We start from the raw sequence: 27,659 nt of genomic DNA, 5'->3' as shown, positions 1-27,659 counted from the left end.
CGGGGCGCCTCCCTTGGGGCCAGATTCTTGCCAAGGGGGAGGGGGCAAGTAGAGCTTCGGGAACGCAGCCCCCACCGCCCTGTTTTCCCCCGGGGGCTGAGTTGAATGCCCCCCCCCCAGGCTGGAGATTGGTGGGCTGGGCCGGGCTGGAGGGCCGATGGGCCCAGAGGCTTCGGGGGTCTTCCCGAGCAGGGTGGGTGGGGGCTTTCACCACGTGGCTTCGCCTTTTTTTTTTTTTCCGCTCCATTTTTTTTCAAGTCGATTTTATTTAGAGGCGGCGCCAGGGCGGCCGCGGAGAAACGTGACACACCAGCCCGCTCCGAGGGGTTTCGGACAGAAGGGAAGGAGCAGCGCCGCGTCGTCCGCCTCCCAGCGCGCCGCGGGCACTTCTCCCCGGCCTCCCCGAACTCTCCCGCGACCTCTGCGCGCCCTCAGGCCGCCCTCCCCGCCGCGGGCTCCGGACAACTTCAGGGGTGGGGTGCAAAGAAAGTTTGCGGCTGCTGCCGCCGGCCTCCCGCCTCTCGGCCTAGGAGGCTCGCCGCCCGCGCCCGCCCGCTCGGCCTTGCCAGGGACCGCGTCCCGCCCGGAGACCGCCACCATGAACAAGCTGTACATCGGCAACCTCAACGAGAGCGTGACCCCCGCGGACTTGGAGAAAGTGTTTGCGGAGCACAAGATCTCCTACAGCGGCCAGTTCTTGGTCAAGTCCGGCTATGCCTTCGTGGACTGCCCCGACGAGCACTGGGCGATGAAAGCCATCGAAACTTTCTCCGGTAAGAGTGCACCCACCTCCCCGGAAAAGCCACAACGAAATCCCCCAACAACGGAGACCTGCTCCTCTTCTCTCCTTGCCCGCCAACTCCCCTCCCGCTCCGGCCTGCGGGGCTTGGCCTCGGCATCGACCCTCCGCCCACCTCCTTCGACGCCCCCTCCATCCCCGCTCTCGCCCCTCGCGCGGAAATATCCTGGACCCCCCTCACCCCTTCCTCCCAGCCCCAGAGCAGAAGCTGGAGGCTTTAGTAAGGCCGCCCCTACCCCCCGCCGACGGGGCGGGGGCCCCATTGGTAGTGTGTGGGGGGGTCCCCACTCAGGCGGCTCCCGTCGGGGCCTTATTTCCATGCCCGCCCCTCCCTATTCGAGGCTGGACCCCCTCCCCCCAGCCCCCCAGCGCGAACACCCCCAGCTCCCTTTCCTCCACCCTAGGCCTTTCCAGGCGGGGAAGAGGTCCCCGCTCCGTCCCCGGTCTCCCGGGTGCCCAGTGGGGACGGCAGCCTTCGGGCAGGGCCGGAGAGGAAGGGGGTCCCGCCTCCCGCCCAGGGCCTGGGCTTGAGCCATTTTGATTTGAAAGTGGGGCGTGAGCGGGGTGGCGCGGCGGCGGCGGCGGCGGCGGCGGCGCCGGGTCGCCATGCTGCTTCCCGAGACGCCCAGGCTGGGCCGAGAGGCGCGCGCCGCGGCCGCGGCCGCGGGGGACCCTGCCCGCGGGGCCCCGCTCCGCTCCCCCAGGGCCTCTGCTCGCCCCCGGCCCCGACAGGTGAGCGCCCCGCCGCCGGGAGCCCTGCCCCGCGGCTCGACCGAAAACTAAAGTTTCATTCTGCACCCCTCCCCCGCAACACACTTTGGGACCAACGGGGAGCCCTTTCTCTCCCGGTCCCAGCTCCCCAGCTCTGGGAGCCGAGTAGGCAGCCCGCCCACACAAACGCCCTGGTCGCCCCATTCCCAGATCGGGCTCCCAGAGCGATCCACTACCCAACTGGCCTCAGATAACACAACAAACCGAAAATTAGCAAAACACAATAACGAATTTATAGATTCCACCATTCCCAGAGCGACCGTTTCGCGTCTGGCCACGGAACCCACTGCCTGGATTCCTAGGCAGATCTCAGATCCCAGTAACTCCTGAATTATCCTCTTGGTCCTTTTCCCACCCCACACCCCTGTTGCAGCTCTTATATTGCCTTTTTTTTTTTAATCTTTAGGGAAAGTCGAATTGCAAGGAAAACGCCTAGAGATTGAACACTCAGTCCCCAAAAAACAAAGGTAGGAAAGGGCTCTTTGAGAAGGGAGGCAACCTGGGGGCGCTTAGAGGCTGTGTTAAGGGGTCCATAGTGTCTCCAGTGGAAGAAACCCATTACGGGCCTTCCCACCCCCCACTCCGGATGTTGGGGGCAGGGAGGGAAGATTGGCTAAGATCTTGTAATGGGTGGTTTACAGCTTGTAAAAAATAAGCCGGGGCTGGGGTGGGCTGAGAGATGGTATTTGGAGAAGTAAAAGGGAAAAAATCAATAGGAGAGAAACCTTGTGGATTTGTTCAAGGTGTGGGGGGGGGCCATTTTTGTGAGGAAGCTAAAAATCTTTGAAGAGTTACAACTCCTGGACATTTCTGCAACTTCTAGCAGGCCTCCTTTTCTCTTTTATTCCCCCCACCCATCCCATAATTCTTAAGTGGATTCGGGGGGTTCCCCTTCCACATCCAAGGGGAAGTGGAATGAGTTCCTGTCCCCAAAAGAATTCCCTTTTGCTTGTGCTTTATGTATATTTCTGTAACAGGCAAGGGCATTTTTTTTTTCAGCCACCTACCCCTAGTCCCTCACATCACACATCCTCCCATCCCAACTGGATTTTGCAAAGAATATGCTTTGCCTGTGCTATCCTTTCCGAGCCCCCCCACCCCCACTCCTTCAGTCCATTGTTACAAGGGGACCATCTGGGGTGAGAGCTTTGTGTTCAGGCTGTGAGCTGGGGCTCTTTGGAGGGTCTAGAACTCCCTGGATGAATAGTGAGAGAGAGAGAGAGAGAGAGTGATTGTGTGTGTGTGTGTGTGTGTGTGTGTCCCAGTACCTTTCTATTCTCATTTAAGCAAAGTGGGGTACCTCTATCATGTTATCCCCAAATCTGATTCATGGTGGATTTCAGATCTTTCATTGAACCCTGGGCTGCAAAGTATAGGGGCAGAGTCTGTCTGCTTTCTCATTTAAACATGTTGACAGTGCAGAATTTTCCCTCATGTTGCAGCCCCCAGGAAATCTTTGATCCTCTTGTTACCCCCTCCCCTCCCTAGGTGTGTTCTCCCTCTCATTTCAGCTGGAAACTTGCTGCATTTGGAATAATCCTGGCCTTTTCTGGGTGGGAAGGTGGAGGTGGGTGGCTCTGTATAGTTTTTTTGTTTTGTTTTGTTTTGTTTGAGCCTGTGAAGTTTAACTGTAAAGTTTAAGTGAGATAAAAATCTGTTCAGTGGGTTTAGCTTAAGATATTTTAAGTAACTTAGAACTGTTGTATCTATAGGTGATCAATATGGCTTGTAACTATGTTTATAGAGCCTGTGATTTAACCTCAAGCACTTCAAATACTCTTATTGGAAAGGCAATTAGAGTTAGGAGTAAAGAGGCAATAAAATCAGAAGGAAGAAAAAAAAGTCTTATTTATTATTTTGAAACATTTCCTGGAGATGGGCCTGAGAGAAAGATAACTGACAACAGTAGATTTGTTGAGAAGATTGTGGATATTTGAACTGAAAGCTGAGTGTTTGAAACATGTTGATGAGAAATGTCCAGAATAATTGGAATTCTGACATACGTGGGATTTTTTTTCCCTTTTGCTCTTATGGATGGTTTAAATTTTAAAGGGAATGAAGTGAAAGCGAGAGAAATAGCAAAATGTGATGAGTTGGGACCCAAAACATTTATATTTTAATTTCCATGGTGCTCTGTATTTATGGATCTTTTCCCCCTAAGCCATCTGCTTGCTTTCAAGCCATTTTTAGGCTCCTTCTTGTTCCCTCCAAAATGCATTACTTAGGGCGCTTTTGAGTTGGGAAGGGGTGGGGTTTGTGAGAAGAGTGGGTACAAAATCTTCCTTTCCACATCCATATTAGATTCCATCTTTTGTGTGTTCTCCCCTTCCCTGAAATAATTTTTTGAGCACAAACACAGAGTCAGTTTTGTGTGTGTGTGTGTGTGTGTGTGTGTTTGTGGGGTGGTTGAGAAGGCACTTCATTTTTCTAGAGTGAATCAATTTTTGAAGTTTTAGGGTTTAAAAAAAGAGTTTGTTTTTATGAAGTAAGTTTGCTCTATCATTTTGTGTTCTTTGAAGGAAGCATTTTGTGGTATGTGTTTTTAGTCTGTCTGAAAACTGTTCAGTTGGTCTGTTACTGGCTTTTTCAATCTCATGGATGTATAGAACAGGAACTAGTTAATTAAATATGACTAATACATTTTAAGCAAAATGAATGACTGTGCATATGTATTTTGTATGTATATACTCTTGTTTCCACTGTTTAAAAAAATAGAAAAGAAGTAACTTCCTGATGCACTCAGTTCCAAATGAGTTACGACTTTAAACATTTCTAAGAGATTCATAAAAATCTAACAACCTAAGTGTTCCTGGTTTTTGTTTGGTTGTTTTTTGTTTCTTAGAGGGGGGAATCAAACAAAAAAGTAATATTACAGCAGTTATTTTAGCATCCTCTGATTTTTGAAGTATTAATTTTGTTCTAACTTTGTATCTATTTGATAGATACACTATTTGTACCTTTTTAAGAACCCAAGAGACTGAGCACCATGCATTTAAAGTGAAAACATTAATTTGAAATTTTAAAATGGATGATACTAAATTTCTTCCACCTTCCCAAACCCTCTCTTAGACAGCGTTGGAATTTTGGCTAACAGTTTTGGCTTTTTGTTGAGAATTTGTATATATTCACTGTCAAATATTAGGACAAAGGAGAAAAGCCTAAAGCATTTTTAAAACAGTTGTGGAAGAGGTTTGTACATGTGTTTTATTTTGAGAGACATAAGAGTAGTTAAGGTAAGGGGGGGGTCCCATTTTAGACTTGTTTATTTTGAGAATTGCCTTGCTTTTTAAAGGAATTAAGCTTGTATTTCATTTGCCACTGTGTGTGCCTTTTTCTAGAGGAATGTGACCTAAAGATAGCATACCTACTGTCAACTGCTGTCATCAAAATAAAAGGTGTTGCTGTTAAGAAAAAAATGCAAGAGATGTACTGCATTTCTCTGCATGAAATGTGTTCGACTTAAAAGACTGATTTTCTTAGGCAGGTTAATGGTTGTTCTTTTCTCTAAGCTGACTTAAAATGAGGTGGGCTAAACACTTTACCTTGATTTTCCAAGTATTAAAAAAAAAAGAAATTGGTGTCAGAGCCATAGAAGTGTGAGAACTCTCAGAAAGGGCTTAAACTTTATTCAGATTTTACAGTCTAATTTCCTAAAGTTGGCAGTTTTGGAAAATCTATGTGAAGGGATGTCTTGTAAGTGGCAAAAATAGTATTTTTAATTTTAAGTGATTTGCTCTGAAGTAATTGGATCACTGAACGTTTTCAAAACAAGCAAAAAGATTTTTGCCTTCAGAAATGGACTTGTCTTTAATGAAAATTGTTCTGAGGGGCTGAAAATGAATTATAGTAAGGGGGTTAAGAAGCAAGGGAATGTCTTAAAAAAACAACAAAGGAGTAAAAAGTACTAGAGTGGGAGGATTTTCAGGCACTTTTACTTATGTGGTTATAGTTGAAAGATACATCTGACCTGTATTCACCCAGTTAAGATTAAAGTAGAAACAGTTTATGGTACTTTCGGTAAAAGGTTTTCTTAGTAATAATAGGTTAGTTTTTTTGCCTTTAAATAAATTTTAAAATGGTTGATTCTTAACATTTTTCTGCACTGTTTGGAGGGCAAGTGGAAATCAATTCACTCAACATTTTAGTTTCCACCTAGAAAGTAGATCTTACAAATTCATAAATTATGTTTTCTTCACTGCTAGAGAATCTGTTGTCCTTTAGTGCACAGTATTTCAAGATGCTTTCCTAAAGGACAGTGGTATTTGTCCATTGGAAGAGTGGTAGGTTCCTAGAACCCTTTATTTTCTGACCGAGAGTAGAAGGATGAAATTTTACTCTAATGCTTTCTCAGATGGAGAACCTTGGGGGAAAGAAGGGGAAGAATTGTAATTCCCATCACTAATTTATTCAAAGTATAGTTAACTGTTCCAAATGTAAAGTTTTAATGGCACAGCTTTTGGTGGAAAAGGAGCAAAACATTATTATAATTATGTTTGAGAGATGAAATACATGACATTAGCCATTGGAAGAATCTTGATTCGAGGGTTCTGAGCTTCTAATCTTTTTAAATTACCTTAATATAGGTCATTTGAATCCTTTTGTATGTGTTTGGGTACTTTTAAGGCTTATTTTTTAAGGGTTTATTCTAAACTTTAATGTGTAACAGCCAGTTGACAAAGATACTATTGAGATAGGCTAGTGAGTCTACAATTTTAAATTATTTTTAAAAATTTCAGATGTGGTTTAGTTGAGTGAAAAGGGGGGAGACCAGCAAGTGGTGTGTGAAATTTGGGGATCTTTTTTGCTGAAGGTGGACATTGGTTATATCTCTGTTGGTTTTTGGTGGTGGTGGTGGTGTCATTAGAATAAATGTATGAACCAAAGACGTTGGAAGAACAGACATTTTGTCAGCTGTTAGGATTTGAATTCCGTCTTGTTCGCTCCCCATCCTCTTTAAAGGTTCTTAAAATGTGGCTAATGCCTTCCAGAAAGTGCAGCTTAGAATTTGGGATGGGAGTGTTAGGGAGAGAAAAGAGGAAGAAAAAAAGCAGCAGGGGAGACTGGAGAAATCAGACGAGTTAGTCCTGGGTTGGAAATTCCAGACGGGGAAAAAAGAGAGAGAGAGAGAGAGAGAGGGAGAGAGAGATGGGGGTTGGGTGGAGTTCCCGCTTCCCTTTTAAAGAGAAGCGGCTGGAGGCGCACAGCGACCCACGGGAGAGGGGGTCGCAGACAGCAGCTTTGGAAGACGGGTGGGAGCCTGGGCGTAGGGCAAGGCTCCTTCGGCTGTCGGAGTTGCCTGCCTTCCCTTCCTCTTTTTCAAAAAGCCGAGAAAGTCGCGGCGGCGCTGGAGGCGCTTCCTGGAGAGCCCGCGCCCGCCCCGCTGCCCTGACCCTGCCCGGCCCGCTGCGGCCCCCGGCGGCCCCGCAGTCCCTGCCCGCGCCCCCGCGGGCCCGGGGCTCCGCGCAGGGCTGCCTTTCCCGGGGTCCCCGAGACCCCCGGCCGCGGCGCGCCGGCAGACAGCCTCACCCCGCTCCCGAGAGCCCCAGATCCCCGACCTCGCCCACGTGCAGCGGTCCCCGGCTGCGGGCGCAGCCCCTTTGCAGCGCCCCGGCTGCCTGCAGACCTTCCCATTCCCGCCCCGGCTGCCTGCAGACCTTTCCATTCGAAGGCAAAAGCTAAAGGCCAAGGCGGAGTGAAGAGGGCTGGGTGAGGAGGGTGGGGAGAGAGGAAGGGGTAAGGAGGAAAGAGGACGAGAGGTGGAGAGAAAATGGAGGTGCACATAGTGGTGGCCCTCTCCCCGGAGCTGGGGCCCCTTGGCAACGGGGCATAGAGCTGGAAGAGTTAACAGGGTCCAGTAATCTTTAGAAAATGGCCAGTCTCCATGTCCCAGAGGCAGACTGAAACAATAACAAAGCGGGGGAATAGTAACCAGAGGTTCTAGGGTGGGTTTTATTCGTGTGGTGAAAGAGAGAACAACAGGTCCTCCGGTGGGCCACTGACTGGGCTTGCAAGACGCTTCTTAGGGTCCCAGCCAGTGTTTGACTCCATGTGAACCGCCAGATTTGCACACCATTTCCACCTGTGCTGAGCACAGTTCCTCTCCTCGCCCACACTTTTTAAAATGCCTGTCAAAACAAAAGCAAGAAAAGGTCTCAAAAAACATGCACTCAAGACAGTACATGCTCTTTTGGTTACTGATAAAAATTTGATTTGGCTAGCGAAAGATCCAACCGGGGGAGCGTCTGTGATAACATACCATCCCGAGGGGGGCACTGCCAGCAGGAAGATGCTCAGCCCCCAGTTTGCAAACTCCATTCCAGTAGAAGAGCTTGGGTGTGCCCTCAGATTGTGTTCAGAGGGGGCTCTGTCCTTTTTTAGTGAGTGGGAGGGGTCATCCTAGTATGGAACAGGCTGAGCCAGCTTTGTAAGGCCTGTTTGCAGCTAGTAGGTTTGCAGTAAATAGTTGGAAAACGAAGGCACAACAGGCTCCAACAAGCTTTTACCCTAAACACAGACCACTGAAATACAATGTATGTGGATTATGGGCAAATCACAGGAGAAAAGTGGGTCTGGGCCTCATCATTTTCATGCAGTTGGAGGAAACCTGATTGCAAAACACTGAAATGTGGCTGTATACAGAACCCCCCGCACGCGCCCCCCGCCCCGAAATGCAGTCCTATCGCAGAAGTCCAGTCTTCCAGGATTTGATGTTCTGGTTGTACGGCAGAGAGCACAGAGCATGGTAAACCATTAGTACAACTGCTTTTGAATGAAATAACAGAGCAAATAGCTGGATGATAAGAATTTTTGACTGCTATGTCAAGGTGTTTGCAGAACCCCTACAGACAAGTGTGATTATTAGACAAGTGGCATTTTGGTGGCTAGAGGCACATAAGGGACCAGTCAGGATGGATGGATGGGTGTGAATTCTGCTTATAGTTTAGGGGAGGGGTGTGCAGACATCCCTCTTTGAGAGGAGACGGCAGAAATGGAGGACCTCTTTCCCACACCGTGTCTGTTCGATGGATTCTAGTCAGCCCTCTACATATTTCTGTAGGAAAAGGGTGAGGAAAACTTCAATTTTCATTCATGTTGAGTTAGTTTCAGTTGAAAAATTAGTCCTTCATCCAGATGTTTTGACCACTTGAAATGGAAAATGTTAAGTCTGAGTGAAATTTGATTGGATAGTTTAGTTGATTGGATGTAGTTAGAATCTCCAAGAGGAGAAATCAGGATTCAGGAAGAAGTTGTTCCATGTAAAGGTTGTGTTTGTGGGGTCTGAGTTCTTTGGCAGCAGGAGTTGGGTGGACAGGAATCATTCTGAATTCCTGAGGCTCCAGGAGAGAGGACGCTCTATGGGGTCAGGGTCTCCTGACCTACCCTAGGTGCCTCCTTCTACCTTCTTTAGGACTATGGAGGAAAGGTCTCTCAGGAGAGCTCAGTGTTTAAAAACAAGAGCTTTGGAGCCAGGCAGTGACTGAAACTGCAGAAGTTAATCTTCTTAAGCCTCGATTTCTGTAACTGAACTGGTGTTATTACACATTAACTATTATTATTGCTATTGTTTGTTTTAGATACGGACCTCTCTGCCTCCTGTCTTTGGACTGTGGCAGCTTGGGGCATAATCTAAGGCAGTAGGTAGGGTGTTTATCCTTCTGTGACTTTGGCATGGAACAGTGATGGATAGGCATATTGAAGGGGACTTAGGTGTAGGGTGCTTTGATAACCTGCATGCTGAAAAGAAAAGCCACCTTTTGGGAGAGGGAGATGAAGGTCACCAGGGCAGTCCTCCCAGACCCCCTGCATTATGGACCCCATCCTGTCAGACAAGAGACTTGAAGAGATGGTGGAGAATGCTACTGCTGATTGTTCCTTAGGGGACTGGGCCATATATTCTGTTGTTGGTGCCATGAACCCAGGCCAGATGAAATTTCATACTTGGGGGCTACCGTCAAAGGTGCATGTAGGGCAGGGACATTGGTGAGAGAAGAACCGCCTTAATTCTGGCAATGAGGTAAGTGTTATAAAGATTCAGGCTGAAGGGGACTTTGAGTCCTTGGGGGTCAGAGGAAGGAAGAAATGAGAGCAGCTTCTCCCACCTGGTGGGAGATGGGCATGTTTGCCTTGATGTTCAGCTCTTGGTAAGCTAACAAAGTAGCCTTTCAGGAATTGGGGATCCCTGGATGCCCAGGAAGTGACCGCATACATTGTTCCCCTTATAGAGGGCACAGCCCCAGTGGCTTCACTTGCCCTGGCCCCATGGACTGGAAAGAGAGCCCATCTTGCCACCCACTTCCTCTCTTTGGGCCTCCCTGCTGAAAGGGTGCACACAACACCCACTCGCACAGACCTATTGCCCCTTTCGAAATCTCAGTCTAGGGACTGAGGATTGAACCTTCTCAGTGGGGTGGGGAGAGGAAGGGCTTCCAATCCGGATGTGGCTTTTGGCCATTTAACAGGCTTGTGACTTTAATCAGTTACTATAAAGGGTTTTACAATTAGTTTATGTGGAATGATGTGTGTTGCCTCTTTTCTGGAGTGCCGTCTGGGATTGCTTGGGGCTCCTCAACTTCCCATGAGGTATTCTGAAGCTGAAGAGGACAAAATGAGGGGAGGCAGGAACTAAAGTGGGGGCTGTCGGGTGGATTAAACTTGGTGAGGATGTCTGTTCAGGGCTAGAAATATTTATTCTACTTCCTCCTCCAGGTCTCTGAGTTTCTTGGGAGGAGAAGTCCGACTGTAATAGAGCAGTTGGTTTTGGCAGGATTTGGAGACAGACCCCGAAATTAAAGAGTAGAGATGATCCTTCGCAGACCAGGCTGTTGGTGCCTGCAGCCAGTGTGCTCTGGGTAGCGACTAGACAGAGGATGTTGGCTTGGGGGGAAACAGCGGGATTCCGAAGATATTCTCTTGACTCCTTATGTCGAGTGTCCACACCAGCAACTTTTTGTTGAAAAGAAGGGAAAATCTAGCTCACTGTAGTTAATTTGATCTAGAGGGTTTTCCTGCCTGTGGTTATCACCATTTGATTCAAAACTGCTGCTGCTGGCTTTTTAGAATAGGGTAGAGTGATACCCACCCAGAATAAGCTGGAGGCAGGCAGGGGGAATACGACGATCTTCACAAACATCCTATGTCTCTCTGAGATAATCTTTCTTTCACTTTCCTATGCTTGTCCCTCACTGACTATCTTGAATGAGTAGTTTGCTAAATTTAAACTTCTAACTAGAGGAAGAATGGAGCCTGTCTAGGCTCAGGTTCCTTTGCTCTCTTCAAAACATCCCCTGGTCAGCAACTTTAGCTTGGGTTTGGGGGGGGGGGGGGCTTTGCCACTCAAACATTAGCCATTTTTGCAGGGGGGAGGAGAGATTTTAAAAATGACATATTTACAACCAAATTCCACGTAAGAAAATATTTAAAAAGATGGTACGGCTTGGTGTGATCGCTAGCATTTTGCTGGGAAGTTTGGTACCTCTTACAGTGGGTTCACTCACGCCCGCGTATGTTCATCCACTCGTTTTTATGTATTCAGAGTCTTCTACTGCGTGCCACGCCTCTGCCAGGTATTAGAAATACAATGAATGACAAATGAAAGACTAGTATTAGAGATAGAAGGAAATACAACTTCTCAGTTCATTTTCCTCCAGGAGCTTTTAGATTTTTAACTTGCTCCTTGGTGTTTTAAGAGAATTTTAAATAAAAAAATGTTTTTAAATTTTTTAAGTTAAAAATTATTTATCGGGGCGCCTGGGTGGCTCAGTTGGTTAAGCGACTGCCTTCAGCTCAGGTCATGATCCTGGAGTCCCGGGATCGAGTCCCGCATCGGGCTCCCTGCTCGGCAGGGAGTCTGCTTCTCCCTCTGACCCTCCCCTCTCTCATGTGCTTTCTCTCTCTCAAATAAATAAATAAAATCTTAAAAAAAAATTATTTATCTATCTACTTATTAATTTTAAGATTTTATTTTTAAGTAATTTCTTCACCCAACCTGGGGCTCTGATGTAACAACCCCCAAGGTCGAGCTGTGTGTTCTACCGACTGAGCCAGCCAGGCGCCCCTAAGTTAAAAATAATTTTAAGTATTTTAAAATAATTTCAGTTAATTAAATACCTCTTAAATATCTAAATAATTTTACGTGGTGAGGCATACATAACATGACATTTACTGTTGTGAGCATTAAGCGCGCAGCTGGGTTATGGAGAACATTCACGCTGTCATGAAGCCAGCACCTGCATTCATCTCTAGAACTCTTCATCTTTCAGGACCGAAACTGTACCCGGTAAACGAACTCCCCCACCCACCCCCGCCTCTAGTGGTATTCAAACCATTGCCAGTTTTTCTTTTTCCTTCCTACATGGTGGTCACCTCTTCATCCTTCCATAAATACAGGAGTCTTTGCCTGGCCCCTCTCTTGCATTAACACTAATTATTTGTTGGGTTTTTATTGAGCACTGTTGGGTTTTTTTCAGAGTGGGGGAGAGAGACAAGGGTTGAGAGAGGGAGCTGCACAAGAGAGGTGCAAGATAAAAATCTCTGCCCTCCAGCATTTTTACTTTAGAGCTAGGAAGAGCTGTGGGACAGCAGAGGCCAAGAGACTATGTATTAAAATGGGAGGCACACAACCTCAGGGACTAAAATAGAGGAGGGAGGCTTTGAGGGAGCTAAGCTGTGTTTTGGAGGACAGGCAGACAAAATAGGAGTGGATTAAGGAGAGCATGATGGATTGACAGGGAGATGTTGACGGGAAGACAGTTCATCTAGAAGAGAGGGGTGGCATTGTAGTGAGGCCCTCAGGCAGGTAGGGCAGATATCCCTGTTTATTTCCCTTATAGTGCATCTTCTTGGCTCCAGAGCTCTGCTCAAGGTGACTCAGGTCAAAAGATGAGCATTTATTGAGTATCTCGTCACATCCCTGAATCCTCATAAAGAGCCCTGTGCAAGTGATTTCCTTCTACAGAAGAAGCTGAAGCTCTGAGCGGGTAAAGTAACTTAGCCAGGGTCAGCACCTTGAATAGGTGGTAGTGCTGGGATTCAAACCCAAGCCTTTCCACCTCTAAGGCTGAGCTCTCTTAGAAGGTGGGAACAGGTGATCCTCTAAAGTTCGAGGAAATTGAATCTTATCTTGAGCTTTTCTGGGGGGAGTGCGTAAGTAAGTTTAGCAAGTAAAAAACGTGCCTAACATGAATTTCACCCTGTTCTGAGCCTCCTTCTTCCCCAGGTGTTTTATACCTGCTTTGCATTTTATTTTCCTCTCACTGTTGGGATTTTCAGGCAATCTTCAGTGGTTAAAAAAAAACCAGAAAATTCTCCTCTTGTCTGGACAGCTAAGATGGGAAATGGGGATTCTGTTTTTAGATAGAAAAAGACCCACAGAGAGGGAGCTGAGCAAAGTGGAGAAGGACTTGGATGGGGTTAAAGTTCAGGTATCAGCCTCAGCTTGCTATCTCTCCAGATGGGTAAACTGTGGGATCCGGGGTCCCTATCTTTTCCTGGGCCTCATTTCCTCATCTTCAACATCCCCATCTCCAGAAACCCCAGGAAATGAGCTAGGTATTTTGAGTTTTAAGGGCCTCCATTCATCCTTTGGCATTCTGATAGGCACCAGGGCTGGAGCCTTTGGCTGGTATCTTCCCTCCCCCCCCCCCCCCCCCCCCCCCGCGCGCTTTGTTTGGGTTCAACCCCAGGGAACATGGGAGGCTGGGGGGAGGGGCAGGGATTGAGATGCTTCTCCCACCCACCCCCTCCCCCTCTTAGCAGGAAGGGACAAAGAATTCACCTTTGTTGCAAAGCCTACAGAACCATAATTCATAGCTTATGTATGCTTTTGAGGAGCAAGAACCTAGGCACCTTCTTTTTGCTGAGAAGCAGGAGGAGCAGGCCGGCTTCATGGTGTAGCCACGCTTGCTGGCTAGTGTCACCTTGGGTTAGTCACTTAACCTCTCTGAGCCGTTTTTTTTTTTTTTTTTTTGAACTGCAGAATGGAAATAAAAAATAATTCTCATTTTTTGGCGGTTCAGAGGCTCAAATCAATCTCTTGTCGCTGTTCTAGGTTCATAGGAGGTGCGGGTGTAAAGAAGGACTTTGTAAACTCTATAAAGTCCGTGCAAATGTGAGTTATTAATGATTATCATTAACTGATGACACCCCAAGAGGACAAAGAAGGTCCTTCTCACCCCCAGACAAATGCCCTACTCTGCATGGGGGTGCGGAAGATGGCTCTTGGATTGTAGCTTTTCTGAGGAGGCTCCCGGGACGTCCCGGGAACAGGGTCTTTTTTCTTCAGGCCCGGAAGGCCCTTGCGTCCCGTGCCCCCAGCCCAGCCCAGCCCACTGCCGGGCCTCAGTTCCTGCCTTCGCAGTGGGAGGCCTCCCTGGCCTGGTCCTGCCTCCTCCCCGCAGCCCGGCCGAGGTCTCTAAGGAATGCCGCCTCCCGGGCCATTTTCTCCCCTCCAGCTTCTGCGGCCCCACTTCCAGCCCTCTCCCGGCCCCCTACCCCCAGCCGGTTCCCACTTAAATGCTTGCAGGCCTGTTTGCAGGCGGGAAGCCCCCTCCCCCACAGGACCACCTCAGTCACAGCCCTGACCACAGGGAGGTCGGGTCTGGATTTACTAAAGGACCCCGGAGGGGGAGCCTGCCCCTCGCTGGCTGCCTGGCTCGCTCATGGGGTCGGGTTTCGGCCGGTGGCTCTGGAGAGAGAGACAAAGGGCAAAGTCCTGTCCCCACCCCCACCCGGCAGCCCGGGGGCGCTTGTCCCCTCCCCCTCCTAGGCCCCGCCGGGGAGCCCAGGGCCCCCTGGGCCGGGCGGGACCGGCCCCGAATGAGTCGGGGTACCGAGGGGGTTCTGGCGGCAGAACATTCTAGGCTGCCGAGCCTGCGGCAGAGAAGGGGGGCGGGGACCCGGGGGGCATCGCCTGCCCCCCTCCCGGAGCCCTGCCGACGCGGCCCACCCAGCGGCTGGGGTGGGAGGCCGCGCGCTCAGCTTTCCCTGGGCGAGGTGAGGGGCTGGGGGAAGGGGCCGCCCGCGTGGGGCGCAGGCCCGGCGACGCCAGCGCGGCCGCTCAGCTGCTCAGGCCTTCTCAATTGCCCGTTCATGAGGGCTCCCCTCCTCCCCCCAGCTGCTGCCAGCCCTCCCCCACCCTCAGCTGCTGCCGCCCTTCCCAGGCACCTCTTTCTCCTCCGTTGCCCTGCCTGCCCCCGCTTTGGCGGCCCTCCGCGGCGGAAGGCCCTGCCCGCCACCCTGGGTCTCCTGGCGTGTCTGAGACCTTGCTTGCTGCACCATCTTGGAAGGTGCTGGTGCAACTCCTGGACGCCATCCCTGGGCTGGGAAGAAGGACCTACCAAAAGGGCATCTGCGCCTGCCTCAAGGCAGGGCCGAAGTCGGGATGGGTGTCCGTGTCCGAGGAGAGTTGTTGTGATAACTCCCCACCCCACTAGGAAGAGACAGACACCAGCCTCCGGAAGTTTCTGACTACCAACAGGTCTTTGTGGGCAGCTGGAGGGGAGCCATGCCTTGAGCTGGTTAACCTCATGCCGGAGGGACACAACGAGCACTCCTTTCCACTAATAGGATGATCGGTTATTATTTTTAATGTTTACTGGGATACATTCGCGTCCTTTCACAGGAAACACTGCCGAGTCCAAGAATTACGCTAAGTCCCATAGGGTCGTTTTCTCGGTGGGCAATTGAGTTGTTGAAGACTGATTTCTCTTGAGGCTGGTCTAGTTTCCTTACCCTTTCTTCTGAGAGCTTCACCGCAAAGTCCTGTCTTGAACTGGGCTCTCCAAGCTTGCCGTTCCCTCCTGAGGGAGAGACTCAGCCTTTCTCTAGTTCCGAGGCTTGCCCCCATGATGCTTTCCACGGAGGGCCAGACCCTTTGGCTCGTAAGCTTTCTGGAGAAATGCTGACATCTCCCCTGGGGGGTGAGCGTTCAGCCAACATCTCTGGTGACGGTGGGGCAGGAATAGTCTTTCTAGCCCCCCTTCTGCCTTTTCCTCTCAGAGTGTATTAGCTTCCCCACCCCACCCCCCGGTGAAGATGCTGGAAGTGCTTCTCACTGTTAGCCTGAGAAGGATGGCGAATGATGTCTGCAGTGGTTCATTTCTGATCCGACACCATCGCTGCCTCCACCAGGAAGGCTGCGCTGCTCACGTTGGGTCACCTCTTTATCATTTGTCCCCACAAGTTAGGTTTATGCTGAAGGCTTCTCCCCACGTCCCCATACCCAGATTCTCCTTCCTCCCACTTCACCCTGCAGAGCTCACCGGGCCAGCTCCCACTCTTAGGAACCACTCAGGTGAAAGCACAATTCCGAGGCAGAGAGCAAGGTGGAGAGGGGAAGAGGCAGTTGGCCGAGGCCAACTTGAGATTTGTCTGGAAAGAACTCCACTGTCTCAGAGCTTCTGTTTTGGCTTCCTCTCTGGTGCTGCCCAGATGGGCAAGAAAAAAAAACGTGGGCTGTCTTGTCAAACCATTTATTTCCGAGATGAGTGAATTGAGTGAAGTATTCATCCATGAGGTTTGCTTGCTAACACCGGTTAGCGCCTTCCCCACTCCACGTCTCACCTTCGCTTCCTTGCCTGTCCCTAAACATACACGAAATCTTGCAAGAATTTTTGGTGACTATCCTTTTACACTGCTAACATTTCTCTGACAGGCATCCAGCCGTATTATAGTATAGTTAGCTCTTGTGTGAGTTAAACCCTGTGCCCAAATTAGAGCCGCATGCAGTAAAAGCCAGTTGGCATGCACTTAGCCATACAGAATATGGGCATTTTTCCTGCTGCTGACATCGGGGCTATACAAGCTTCTGCTGTGTTAACACTTCTTGTCAGAGAGAAAGCAGCAAGGTTTGGTGGAGATGAGCATAAACCAGCCTGGGAGGAGAGCTGAGTTCCGGTTCTACCTTAGCGTCACCAAAGGCTCATTTCCTTTCTTCTGAGCCCTGGTTTCTCCAGGCGTCAGTCGAAGGTGACTGTTGAGGAACCTCTCAGGCTCGAGGGGCTTACCCCTCTCCCGCCTCAGTGTATGAAGCTGATTTCCTTCGACTGGAACTTGCTGGTGCTGGGTTCACGTTTGTGTGGGTGTGCGCATGCGTGCATCCTTAGTCATGTGAGCAGCCTAGCGACCCCTCCCCACCCCCCACCTGCTTTTCTGCCTCTAGGTAGGCTGGAAGCATATTAAACATGATACAGAACCTTCCAAAGGTGTGTGTGTTGCGGGGGGGGGGGGGGGTATGGTTCATCCCAGAGTCTCTCCTGGAGATTTGATTTTCCTTTCTCCTTGTCCCCAGCATTAGCACAGGAGTCCGAACAACACACGTGGGACAGTGCAGGGGTGCTACATACATTTGAAAGACCATGTTCACGGGACCACAGATAACATCGCAGTGGTGTCCCCTGCCTTCCAGTTGCCCCTCCTCCACCCAGGCATTCACCTGGGCGGTGGTGTCTGCTCTGCCTAGTCCTGTACCTTTCAGTAGGTTCATGTTTTCCTTTCCAGCCCCTACCCTGCCCATCAGCCCACCCGACAGCCCGCCTGTCTGGCTGCCCTGCCTCTGGATCAGCCTGGCACGGAGCCCTGGGCATTGGGCCAGCTCCTCCCCCCCTTCAGCCCCGCCCCCTTTCTCAGCTACCGCCGTGCCTGGAGCGTGCCAGGCCCGCCCCCTTCGGAGGCTTTCCTGGACAATTACTTTCTTCACCTCTGCACCCTAGAGGGGTAAAGAGGCAGGGTGGGGAAGAAGGACTGGGTCAGTGGTGATCTTACGGAAAAGGCAGGGGTTGGCACTTTAGGGCGTTTGATGTGTGATTTCCAGCTGGAAAAAACTGGGAGGAGAGCCAGCTTCGGGAGGGTGCTTCTACTCCAGCGTCAGCGGTCCGGGACTCTCTTGTTGAAGAGTCAACAGGATCAGCCAGGGATGCAGTGGACAGCCCCCCCGCCCACTCCCCAGTTAACCTTGTCCATTCCCTTCTCCCATCCCCAACCAAATGGGATCCCCTACTGGACTGTCAGCTCCTTGAGAGCAGGGGGCATGCCTGTCGCCATCACCTTATGCTCTGCACTGTAGCACGGTGCCCAGCCTCATCCAGTAGAAATGCATTGACAGCCACATATGTAAGTAAATTTTCTTTCTTTTTTTTTTTTTTGGCTTAGATTCTTTTAAAAAATTTCCTAATAGCTATGTCAGAAAAGAGGGAAAATAATGTAAAAGATTAATTCTAAAATTAATTTAGAAATTCAAAGTATTATTAATTCAACATGGAATCAATGTAATAATGAGGTTTTATTTTGGGGGGAGGGGGGTACAAAGTCATAAGGAATCCGGTGTGTAGTATTTTATACTTAGAGCCTATTCCAATTCAGATGCTAAGTTTGCATTGGGAACATTCAATCAGCATTTTATAATTTATAAAGATTTTATTTATTTGATAGAGAGAAGTGAGAGTGCAGGAGCTGGGGAGGGAGTTGCAGAGGGAGAGGGAGAGAGAATCCCAAGCAGACTCCTCACAGAGCATGGATCCCGAGGCGGGGCTCGATCCCAAGACCCTGAGACCATGACCTGAGCTGAAATGTAGAGTGGGATGCTCAACCGACCGAGCCAAGCAGGCGCCCCCCGATCAGCATTTAGATTTCACAAATTTTACAGAGGAAAAGTTAAATTACATAAACACCTCTAAAACGAGCATTCTGTTCGTCAGTTGCAGTAGCCACAATTTAGTGGCTCAAAAGCCACATGTGACTGGTGGCTACTGTGGGGTGGACAGCAGGGGCCCAGTGCTTAGTAGGTGCCAAGAAAATCTGTGGAATGAAGGACTGCAGCAGCTGGACCACAGAAACCTTGGGGCAAGTCATGGTAGTGAGTTTGTGGATGAGAATGAATGCAAGCAGGGTGCCCCTGCAGGTTTGCAACCTTTGTGGCTCACTCTCGTCCGACATGCAGGTAACTGCTCCAGCTGGTCCCCAGCCAGGCTTGTGTTCTCATCGCCTTGGGTTAGTTTCTTACCAGCTTTTCGAGGAGTTGCCCGTAGGCTTGAGCCAGGACTGGGGCATCAATGTATAGTAGATGTGTGGGAGGATGTCTTAAATTTGGACTTACGGGTGGATTCCAAAGTCTTCATAAACTCCTGAGATCTTGAAAGTGTGTGCAGAATGTTGGCGCTTTTCTGGTGTAGAGTGTTTGTAGCTTTTATCACATTCCTAATGGGAACGGAGTATCGACAAAGGTGTGTGTGTGGGGGGGGCTGTTAAGAACCACTTATTTAAGGGACGTTTGGGTGGCTCAGTAGGTTAAGTGTCTGCCTTCGGCTCAGGTCATGATCCCAGGATTCTGGGATCAAGCCCCGCATCAGCTCCCTGCTCTGTGGGGAGCCTGCTTCTCCCTCTCCCTCTGCCTGCCGCTCCCCCTGCTTGTGCGCTCTTTCTGTCCAATAAATAAAATCTTAAAAAAAAAGAACCACTTATTTAAGATCTTTAGTCCATAGAAAATTCCTCAGATTAAGAAAACCTTTTCCTGGGACACATGGGTGGCTCAGTCGTTAAGCGTCTGCCTTCGGCCCAGGTCATGATCCCAGGGTCCTGGAATCGAGTCTTACATCAGGCTCCCTGCTCCCCGGGAAGCCTGCTTCTCTCCCTCTCCCACTCTCCCTGCCTGCTTGTGTGCCCTCTCTCGCTGTCAAATAAATAAAATCTTTAAAAAAGAAAGAAAGAAAGAAAGAAAGAAAGAAAGCCTTTTCCTATAGGTAGACAGGGTTGATCCCGGTCTGGGAACACAAGACCTTGTAAAACAGACCAATCCTGGTCCTTGTTTCCCACATGTGAGAAACTGAGGTCCAAAGAGTTGAAGGTTGGACTTATCCAAGGCCACACAGCCTGCTTGTCAGAAAATCACAGCTTGGGGGAGGGCTGGAGGTGCAGGATCTAATCTGGAAATCCCAGCTTAATCCTGGTTCTCTGCTGAGATGAAAGTCCAGGTTTGACTCTTGATCAGGGGCCCAAGCTTGACAAGATTTCCAAAACCTGTTGCTGCTTCCTTCCCACTCCCCCCACCTTCTGCTGGTTTACCCCACCCTGGTTTAAAGGAACTCCTCCTTCTGGGGGGAGGGGGGGAATGAGGTCCCTTCCCCTGGGGCTGTGGGGGTGGAAAGAGGAATAGAGCACTCCCTGGGGCAGGTTTCAGCCTTTTTCCAGTAGAGCTGGAGTCCTTGTACCTCCTGTGCATTCTGCCCTGCAGGGAGGCCCCATTCTGAAGGCTATCATTTGTGCATCTGCTCTTCTCAACCCTGGACCCCAGGCCCCTGCCCCCTTCCAGTCCCCAGTGGGCTCATCACCAAGGCTTACATTCTTGCTGATACAACACCAACTGGAAAACCTCATTAGTTAGATCCATTAATTTGGAACCTGCTATGACTTTAAAACTGTCTAAGCTGGAATAATTTGAAAAACAATTTTAGGGGCACCTGGGTGGCCCAGTTGCTTCAGCGTCCGACTCTTAGTCTCGGCTCAGGTCTTGATCTAAGGGTCCTGGGTTTGAGCCCTGCTTAAAACAAAAGAGTTTTAATTATGGAAAAAAATGTAAACAAAAAGGTGTAAAAGATAATGTAATAAATCTCCCATGTACCTATCACCTAGCTTTAAAAATACCAACTCATATCCAGTCAGTGTTTATTTTTTCTTCACGCTCTAATTATTTTGAAGCAAATCCTGGACACCTTATTTTATCTGTAATTGTTTATCTCTCTCTTAAAAAAAAAAAAAAGATTTTATTTATTTATTTGTCAGAGAGAGAGAGCACAGCAGGGGTGGGGGGGAGTGGCAGGCAGAGGGAGAAGCAGGCTCCCCGCTGAGCAAGGAGCCCGATGCGGGGATGCGGGGATGCGGGCTCGATCCCAGGACTCTGGGATCATGACCTGAACCGAAGGCAGACACTTAACCAACTGAGCTACCCAGGCGTCCCTGTCTCTTTTTAAAAAAATATAAGAACTTGAGGGGTACCTGGGTGGCTCAGTCAATTAGGCATCTGACTCTTGATCTCAGCTGAGGTCCTGATCTCAGGGTCGAGGGTTCAAGACCTGCATTGGGCTCCACACTGGGCATAGAGCCTACTTAAAAAAAAAATAAGAACTTGCAAAATCATTGATTCTTAGTTAACAGTGTTATCCAGTATCTAATCAGTGTTCAGTATGCCATTAGAATCACTTCACCCACTTATGGAAATATGCAGCTGGGAAAAGTTCCTAGCTTAAGGAATTACAGGTGGGACGTTTTGATTTATTGGACAATAGTACCCACTTACCCAGGCCCACTGTTCACTATGTTGTATGAATTCTTTTTTTTTTTTTTTTAAGATTTTATTTATTTGAGAGAGAGAGAATGAGAGACAGAGAGCATGAGAAGGAGGAGGGTCAGAGGGAGAAGCAGACTCCCCGCCGAGCAGGGAGCCCGATGCGGGACTCGATCCCGGGACTCCAGGATCATGACCTGAGCCGAAGGCAGTCGCTTAACCAACTGAGCCACCCAGGCGCCCCTATGTTGTATGAATTCTGAATATTTTTTTTCTTTAAAGATTTTTTTATTATTTTATTGGAGAGAGAGTGTGAGCGGGAGAGCATAAGTGGCGGGGGGGTGGGGGGGCGGGCAGCAGAGGGAGAGGGAGAAGCAGGCTCCCCGCTGAGCAGGAAGCCCAACTTGGGGCTCGATCCCAGGACCCTGGGATCATGACCTGAGCCGAAGGCAACTGCTGAACAGAATGAGCCACCCATGGGCGCCTGGGTGGCTCAGTTGGTTAAGCGACTGCCTTCGGCTCAGGTCATGATCCTGGAGTCCCGGGATCGAGTCCCTGGAACGAGTCCCGCATCGGGCTCCCTGCTCGGCGGGGAGTCTGCTTCTCCCTCTGACCCTCCCCCCTCTCATGTGCTCTCTCTCTCTCATTCTCTCTGTCTCAAATAAATAAATAAATAAATCTTAAAAAAAAAAAAGAATGAGCCACCCAGGCGCCCCAAATTCTGAATTTTTTTTTTTTTTTTTAAGATTTTATTTACTTGAGACAGAGAGAATGAGAGACAGAGAGCATGAGAGGGAGGAGGGTCAGAGGGAGAAGCAGACTCCCCGCCGAGCAGGGACCCCGATGCGGGACTCGATCCCGGGACTCCAGGATCATGACCTGAGCCGAAGGCAGTCGCTTAACCAACTGAGCCACCCAGGCGCCCAAATTCTGAATATTTTTAATTGTCCTTTGGCCTAACTTGATTGAATTTTGACAAAGGCTTTTTGTCGCCATTCTTCCATCAAAACAGCAGCGCTGGGGACAGCGCACGGAGCCTGGAACCAGACAAGTTTTGAGTTCAAAGCCTGACTCTGGCCTTTAGTAGCTGTGTACTTGGCAGAGATAATCTCCCATTCTCAGGGTCCTGGTCTGTAAAATGGAGTGGCGGGCCCCACCCTCATGGGCAAATGAGGGTCTTCTAGCAAGTGCTGAATTTCAGCTTGGCATCTGTTAAGCATTCCTCAAATGTTAGGCCCTTCCCTAATTGACCTGTTTTCCTTCCCAGTCTAAGCCAGTGACACTTCTCTGAAAAGGTGAAAAAGACGAGAACTTCCTTCCCAGGGAGAACTCCCGACCACATCCCTTTCCGGGTATCCAGCTCCTGTGCTTCCTGAAATTCTTGGTTTGCTACTTAACTCCTTCTGCTGTTGCATGGGTGCTCTCTCCCTCTGTTCTCTCCTGAAATCTCCCCAGGGCTTGAGAAAAATGGTCACTTGGTCTCTGTGGCCTTCATGCCGCCGCCCCCCCCCCCCCCCCCCCACCGCTTCCGCCAGCATTAGAGAGATAGGTCTCCTGTGGTTGCTCTGTATTGGGAGCTGCCTCAGGGCTTGGTAAACTGCCCTTCAGGTCAGGGCATGCAAAGAGGTCAGAAGCCACTGGGCGTTGGCACCCAGGAAAGAATTAGGTTGGTGAAACCATTGCTTTCATTGCCAGGGGCTATCACGCAACAGGTTTATCCGCTCCTGAGGGTGCAGAGGTGGTGGCTCATGAACCTCTAGGCATTCTCTTGCTTTTTCTGAACGAGGGATGTTGGGGTTTAGGCACTCCAGGCTCTGCTCAGAGTAGAGTGCCCTGTTCTAGGGCAAAGGTACTATACTGCTCAACCCTAGTGGAAGCTGATGCACTGGAGTGTGGAGTGGGGCCCTGGGCCAGACCATAACCCTTTAGTTGTCAAGGGAGGCAGGGGAGTGGGACTGTAGGCACTGGTATTTCCCCACTGTTTCCGCAGCAGTGATGTCTAAATATTGTTAACGACGGTGTTACTGTCCCACGGTGAGAGCGCTCATTGCCAGCCCTTCTTCCGTCTCCTCCATGCTCGTCTGGATGCCTGTAGGCTCCTGAGGACCCACTCCCAAGTCAGGCGCCCTCATTCACACAGCTTATCTCTTGAAGTCCTCCCAAAAGCTCTGTCAGTTTCCACAGGAAGAAACAAGGTATGAGCCAAGGAGTACCCCCATCAAATGCCGTAGCTTCTCTCTGGACCCCCAAGCCCTCAGCATACCAACCCGGTCCAGCTTGCACCTGGCCTTCCATAGTTTGTGGGGCGGATGAGTTCAGCGGGGGTCCTGGGAAGGGTACAGTTCCCAACATCGCCCCATGTGCTTTGGGCCTGAAAGAACTTGGGTAGCACCATAAGTAATAGAAACCAGGCCAAGGGCTTAAAAGACTAAAGGATCTTCCGGGGCTTCTGTTGTGTGTTTGTCAGGGTTGGGGGCTTGGGGAAAGGAGGTTTGGAGGCCTGAAGGGGTTCCCAGGATTGGGTGTGCATGTCCTAGAGGGGTGGGTGAGTCTCTGCCTCTTGAGGGTGGGAGAGGGCTGGGAGGAGGTCTTTTCTTTCATTGGTTGTGTGGCCCTGCCCTCCTCCCCCTCCTTCTCCTGGAACATTCCAGACATTCCAGACTGCCATTGCTTTCAGGATATGGATTAAAACCCCAAACTGAGATTTGATTTCCTTACCCCATCCCCTCCCCAACTTTTCTCTACCCTGAAAAGAAAGCCCCTAAATCTGGGAGTTTGAAGTAGTAGTAGGAGGAGGGTATTTTTGATCTTCGATCTGAGAGTACACTAAGGGACAATCTTGAAAGAACTGTCTTCACACTGAGCCTCCTGCCTGGGGGTTGCTTTAAGCCTTTACTGGTTTGAATTCCCAGGCAGGCAGCCCCTAGAGGGAGTGACTCCTGTCATGGGGCATCAAGCTAGGTCAGTGTCCTCAGTCTTCCAATGGTGTAACCATCTGTTCCTCAGTTCTCCAACAGTTGGACTTTGATTGTGACGGTTCCTGCATTTTCTCAGCCTGTTTGGGCACAAAATGAGTGTTATATGGGACATCCCTCACTAGGCTAGATGCCATGGGGCCCCCTCTTTTGCCTATGAATGGAATCAAAGAGAGTGGCCTGGTGTGGGATCTGACGACTGGACTTGTTTCTTATCCTTGCTCTCTTGTCCTGCAGTGTAGCCTGACGACTTTAGATCAGGTTCATGAACCACCCAAGGTAGAGAGCCATACATGTAGATTCCCTGCAACACGTATCCTCCTTTTCCCTGAAGTCATTTTGTCCCAGGAAGAGGTTTCCTTTGTGTATTTCATCAGTAAAGACTTTCCCTGCTCAGAGCTGCACAATTAGAAGGGATCTTAGAGACCCTCCAGTTTCCATTTTGCAGCTGTAAGACACTTAAGGTCACAGGGATGGAATGAGTGAGCTGGCCTAGGACAGAGCCAAGAGGGAAACATTTATGGTGCGAGCTTAGCATCCCTTCCTCATGTGTTTTCAACACCCCCCTCCCCTAGCAAGCTAGGAGCTGACAAGGGCCCAGTAGGAACACTGAGGCCTGAAGCTTACATGGCTTAGTCAGATGAAGACTCAAATCAGGGGTAGTTCAAGAGCTAGAACTGGATTTTCTTGCTTCCCAGGCCAGTTTTCCCTCATGCTGTTAGAATTTCATTGGACCATGTCCCTGAACTAAGTTTGTGATCAAGGATATGCTGAGACATAAATGACAATTGACCAATGAAGATCAAGTCAATTGAAATGTTGTAAGCCCAGGGATTAGGGCATCGATTTGGGTAGTGAGCAGTTAATTGCCCTGGGAATCAACCTTGAACCTGAAAGCCTTCCTGGGGAAAATTACACTTTTAAGAGGTATTTGAAAGAGGGGAAGGAGAAAGAGAAAGAAGTCATTTGGAAGGAGGGAAGGTGGTGGTCCTGATGCTGTGTTGTGTGTTAATCGTTTCCACCTTAGTATTCCAAATGCGTCTGTTACTACACTTTAAGTACTTGAAACCCTTTGCTAAGCCCTAATATTATCTAACATCACCTGAAACCACCCTGTGAATAGGTATTGTCCCTGTTTTACAAAGAAAGGAAAGTGAGCCTCAAAGAAGTGAAATAATTTTAAGACCAGTGCTGTTAAGTGGAACAGAGATTTAAATCCATACCTGTATAAAAAACACTTAATTACCGCACTATTATCCTCCTGTCATTTGTTTGCATGTGTGTCTCTCCCAGTAAATTGTGAGCACCTTGAGGCCAGGTACTTTGTCTCTTTTGTTTGTCACCGTGTCCCCAGTATCTAGAACAAAGTATAGCCTGAAGTAGGCAACAGTTAAATGGGTATTGGATTAATGAATGAAGTCTCTGTAGCAGCTTTATATTCCTAATGCCTGAAACATGGTGGGAGGTAAGAGGTGAGAATAGGTGGTTAGTGAAGGAAAGAGCAGGGCGAGACCGGAGCACAGGGACAAAAAAAGCAGGTGTGATTTGGGGGGAATTATGTTACCCTGGTGCTTCGGGCCTCTGATCACAGTCTTCCTATCTTGTCGTAGCACTGATAATTTACACTCTGAAGTGAGGCACCCTTCCACCAAATCTTCATTCCCAAAGGTTATCGTTCTTGGATTCTCAGACTTTGGTGTTGAACAGAAGGTAGGGAGATACAGACTGACATAGGGATTAAACACTGCCAGGTCATAGGCCCCTAAAGCATCCAGAGTGGTCATTAATCCTGTTCCCTCTAATTTCAGGAGTCGGAAAATTCAGATTCGAAACATCCCACCCCAGCTCCGTTGGGAAGTAAGTGATTGGGGGAAACTCAAGACATGGGGAAGTGGAGACTGGAAAGGAAGCCCGGGCCAATCTGAGTTGGCAGACATGACTGGGGAGGTCCCCTGGTGGTTTGGGGGTCGGCCAGGGATGCTAGTACTGAGGGAGTTGGTTGGTTCTCATCCTCGGCCCAGGACTACCCATGTTAGTCCTTTGGGCTTGTCCCTGTGATGAGAGGCATTAGGAAGGTGGGTAGGGTGTTCCCTGAGCCCCAGACTTAGACCCCGGAGGCCCAAGTCTACTTCCAAAAAGGCCCTTGGAAGCCTTTTTGTTGTGCTCAAGTACATTTCTTCAAAGATACCCTGACAGGTTACCAGCAGTTATCGGTACCCTAGAGGGAGTAAGCTAAAACAGGTCATACTGCTCAGTCCCCACCTAAGGCTCTGCCTGTGCCACCATCCTTTGGGGTGAGGGTGGCTGGTGGCTGGCTTCGTGACAGTTCCTGGGATGCTCAGAATAGCCTTCCTCTCTTCTCTCGTCCATGCTCCTAGGTGCTGGACAGCCTGCTTGCTCAGTACGGTACAGTGGAGAACTGCGAGCAAGGTAAGGGTACAGTGGGGAAGTGGGGGGTGGGTGCTGGAGCAGTTTGGGGGATCTACTCTGCTTCGTTTTCCACGACCACATCCACCTGGCATAGCAAAAGCAGACAAGGCAGGCAGGCAGAATATGGCACGAAGGGAGATCCACACATGGGGGACGTGGGCATGTCGTCCCGGCTTTGGCTGTGCTGCTTCTCTCTGGAACAGGTTTCTCTCTTTAATGAGCAAAAGTCACTCATTTCCAGCATGGGGTCCCAAGCTCTTAGGGGTCAGTCACGGTCGAAAGAGAGGTCTGAAGGGTTTAGCAGCATGGAAATGGGGCACTCGGCCTGAGTAAGTCTGCAGCCCCTTTACTTTAAAAGCTTCATGGTTCTTTATGTTTGGCTGGAATAGTCAACTGGTTATCTCTTTATAGAAGCTCTGATTGTCAGCTATATGGCTTTGGTCAATTAAAAAAAACCAGATTTTATTACTGGGCACATAGTGATGGGCAGGCACAGTCTTTCAAGAGTGGGCCCACAGGAGAAATACTAAGAAATCTGGGTCATAAAATATTTGCTAAGATTTCTGAGGTTTCTCCATTGCTTCAGGTTATAAATAATTTCCAGAGGAAATGAGCTAAAATAAGAATGGTTTTGGTTGACACAAGGTAGAGCTTGTCCATTCGAGAAGATAGAAGTGGAGTTTGTAGATCTTCAGAAGCGTAAAGAATCACCCCATCGAGATTTAAATGCTTATCTCCATTTTCTTTGGAAAGGTGCAAGCTAGAAATCACTCTAGATTAAAATACTTGCCTGCACATAGGTAAAGTGCTGAATCTATCAAACAAGTTCTCCAGCTCTAATCCTGTAGGTTGCCTTTTTATCATAAATGCCAGGACACAGCTGGACACACTGATAACCATTGCCTAGTACTGCTCACGCGTTAGATTAATGACTGAGTTACTCTTGGACAAATAGCAAGAATGAGTGCGGGCTTGGGAGCAATTGTGAGCCGCCCTGGGAGGCCCCGCAGGAGTCCACGATAGCTCAAATCTGTCTGGGGCTCACCCAGGAGCTGTAACACACCATATCAGGAGGGGAGACCCGTTCCCTGGAGAGAACACAATGGGAAATGTTTGATTTTGTTGGACAACAGAGAAAGTCTTCTGGTGTCACTTTCTAAGTGAAGTCCTTTCTGTCCAGTCTTTAAAATCGCACCCCTTCCCACCACCTCCTTTAACCCTGATTTACATTTCTCCATGGCCATCATCAACCCATCTGATAGGTTAGAGAATTTGCTTATTGTACTTCACGTTGTCTGCTCCAGTAAGCTCCGGGAAGGCAGAGCCTTCGTTGGTTTCATTCATTCCTGTGTTTCAGTTTAACTGGAAAGATAGTTCTTGGCGGAATCTCCCTTACTCACCACTGGTGGGG

At 49.3% G+C, this 27,659-nt stretch overlaps 1 protein-coding gene across 2 annotated transcripts in view; it reads left to right on the top strand.

Moving 5' to 3' along the window:
• The first annotated feature begins 271 nt into the window (after nt 1-271).
• IGF2BP1 (insulin like growth factor 2 mRNA binding protein 1) overlaps nt 272-27,659 on the top strand; it is a 45,426-nt gene continuing 18,038 nt past the window's right edge. For both annotated transcript variants that reach the window (XM_064583773.1, XM_064583772.1), the window contains exons 1-4: nt 272-773; nt 1,977-2,037; nt 25,627-25,675; nt 26,197-26,248. In XM_064583773.1, coding sequence (XP_064439843.1) covers nt 599-773; nt 1,977-2,037; nt 25,627-25,675; nt 26,197-26,248 — 337 coding nt within the window. In that variant the 5' untranslated portion in view covers nt 272-598. The remainder of the gene's footprint in view (nt 774-1,976; nt 2,038-25,626; nt 25,676-26,196; nt 26,249-27,659) is intronic.

Source organism: Mirounga angustirostris, unplaced genomic scaffold, assembly GCF_029215605.1.
Source record: "Mirounga angustirostris isolate CCGP_5_RB_7025 unplaced genomic scaffold, mMirAng1.0.hap1 SCAF_17, whole genome shotgun sequence".
NCBI lineage: Eukaryota > Metazoa > Chordata > Mammalia > Carnivora > Phocidae > Mirounga > Mirounga angustirostris.
The sequence above is the reverse complement of the archived record's forward strand: the minus strand, read 5'-3'. Positions and strand labels throughout refer to the sequence as shown.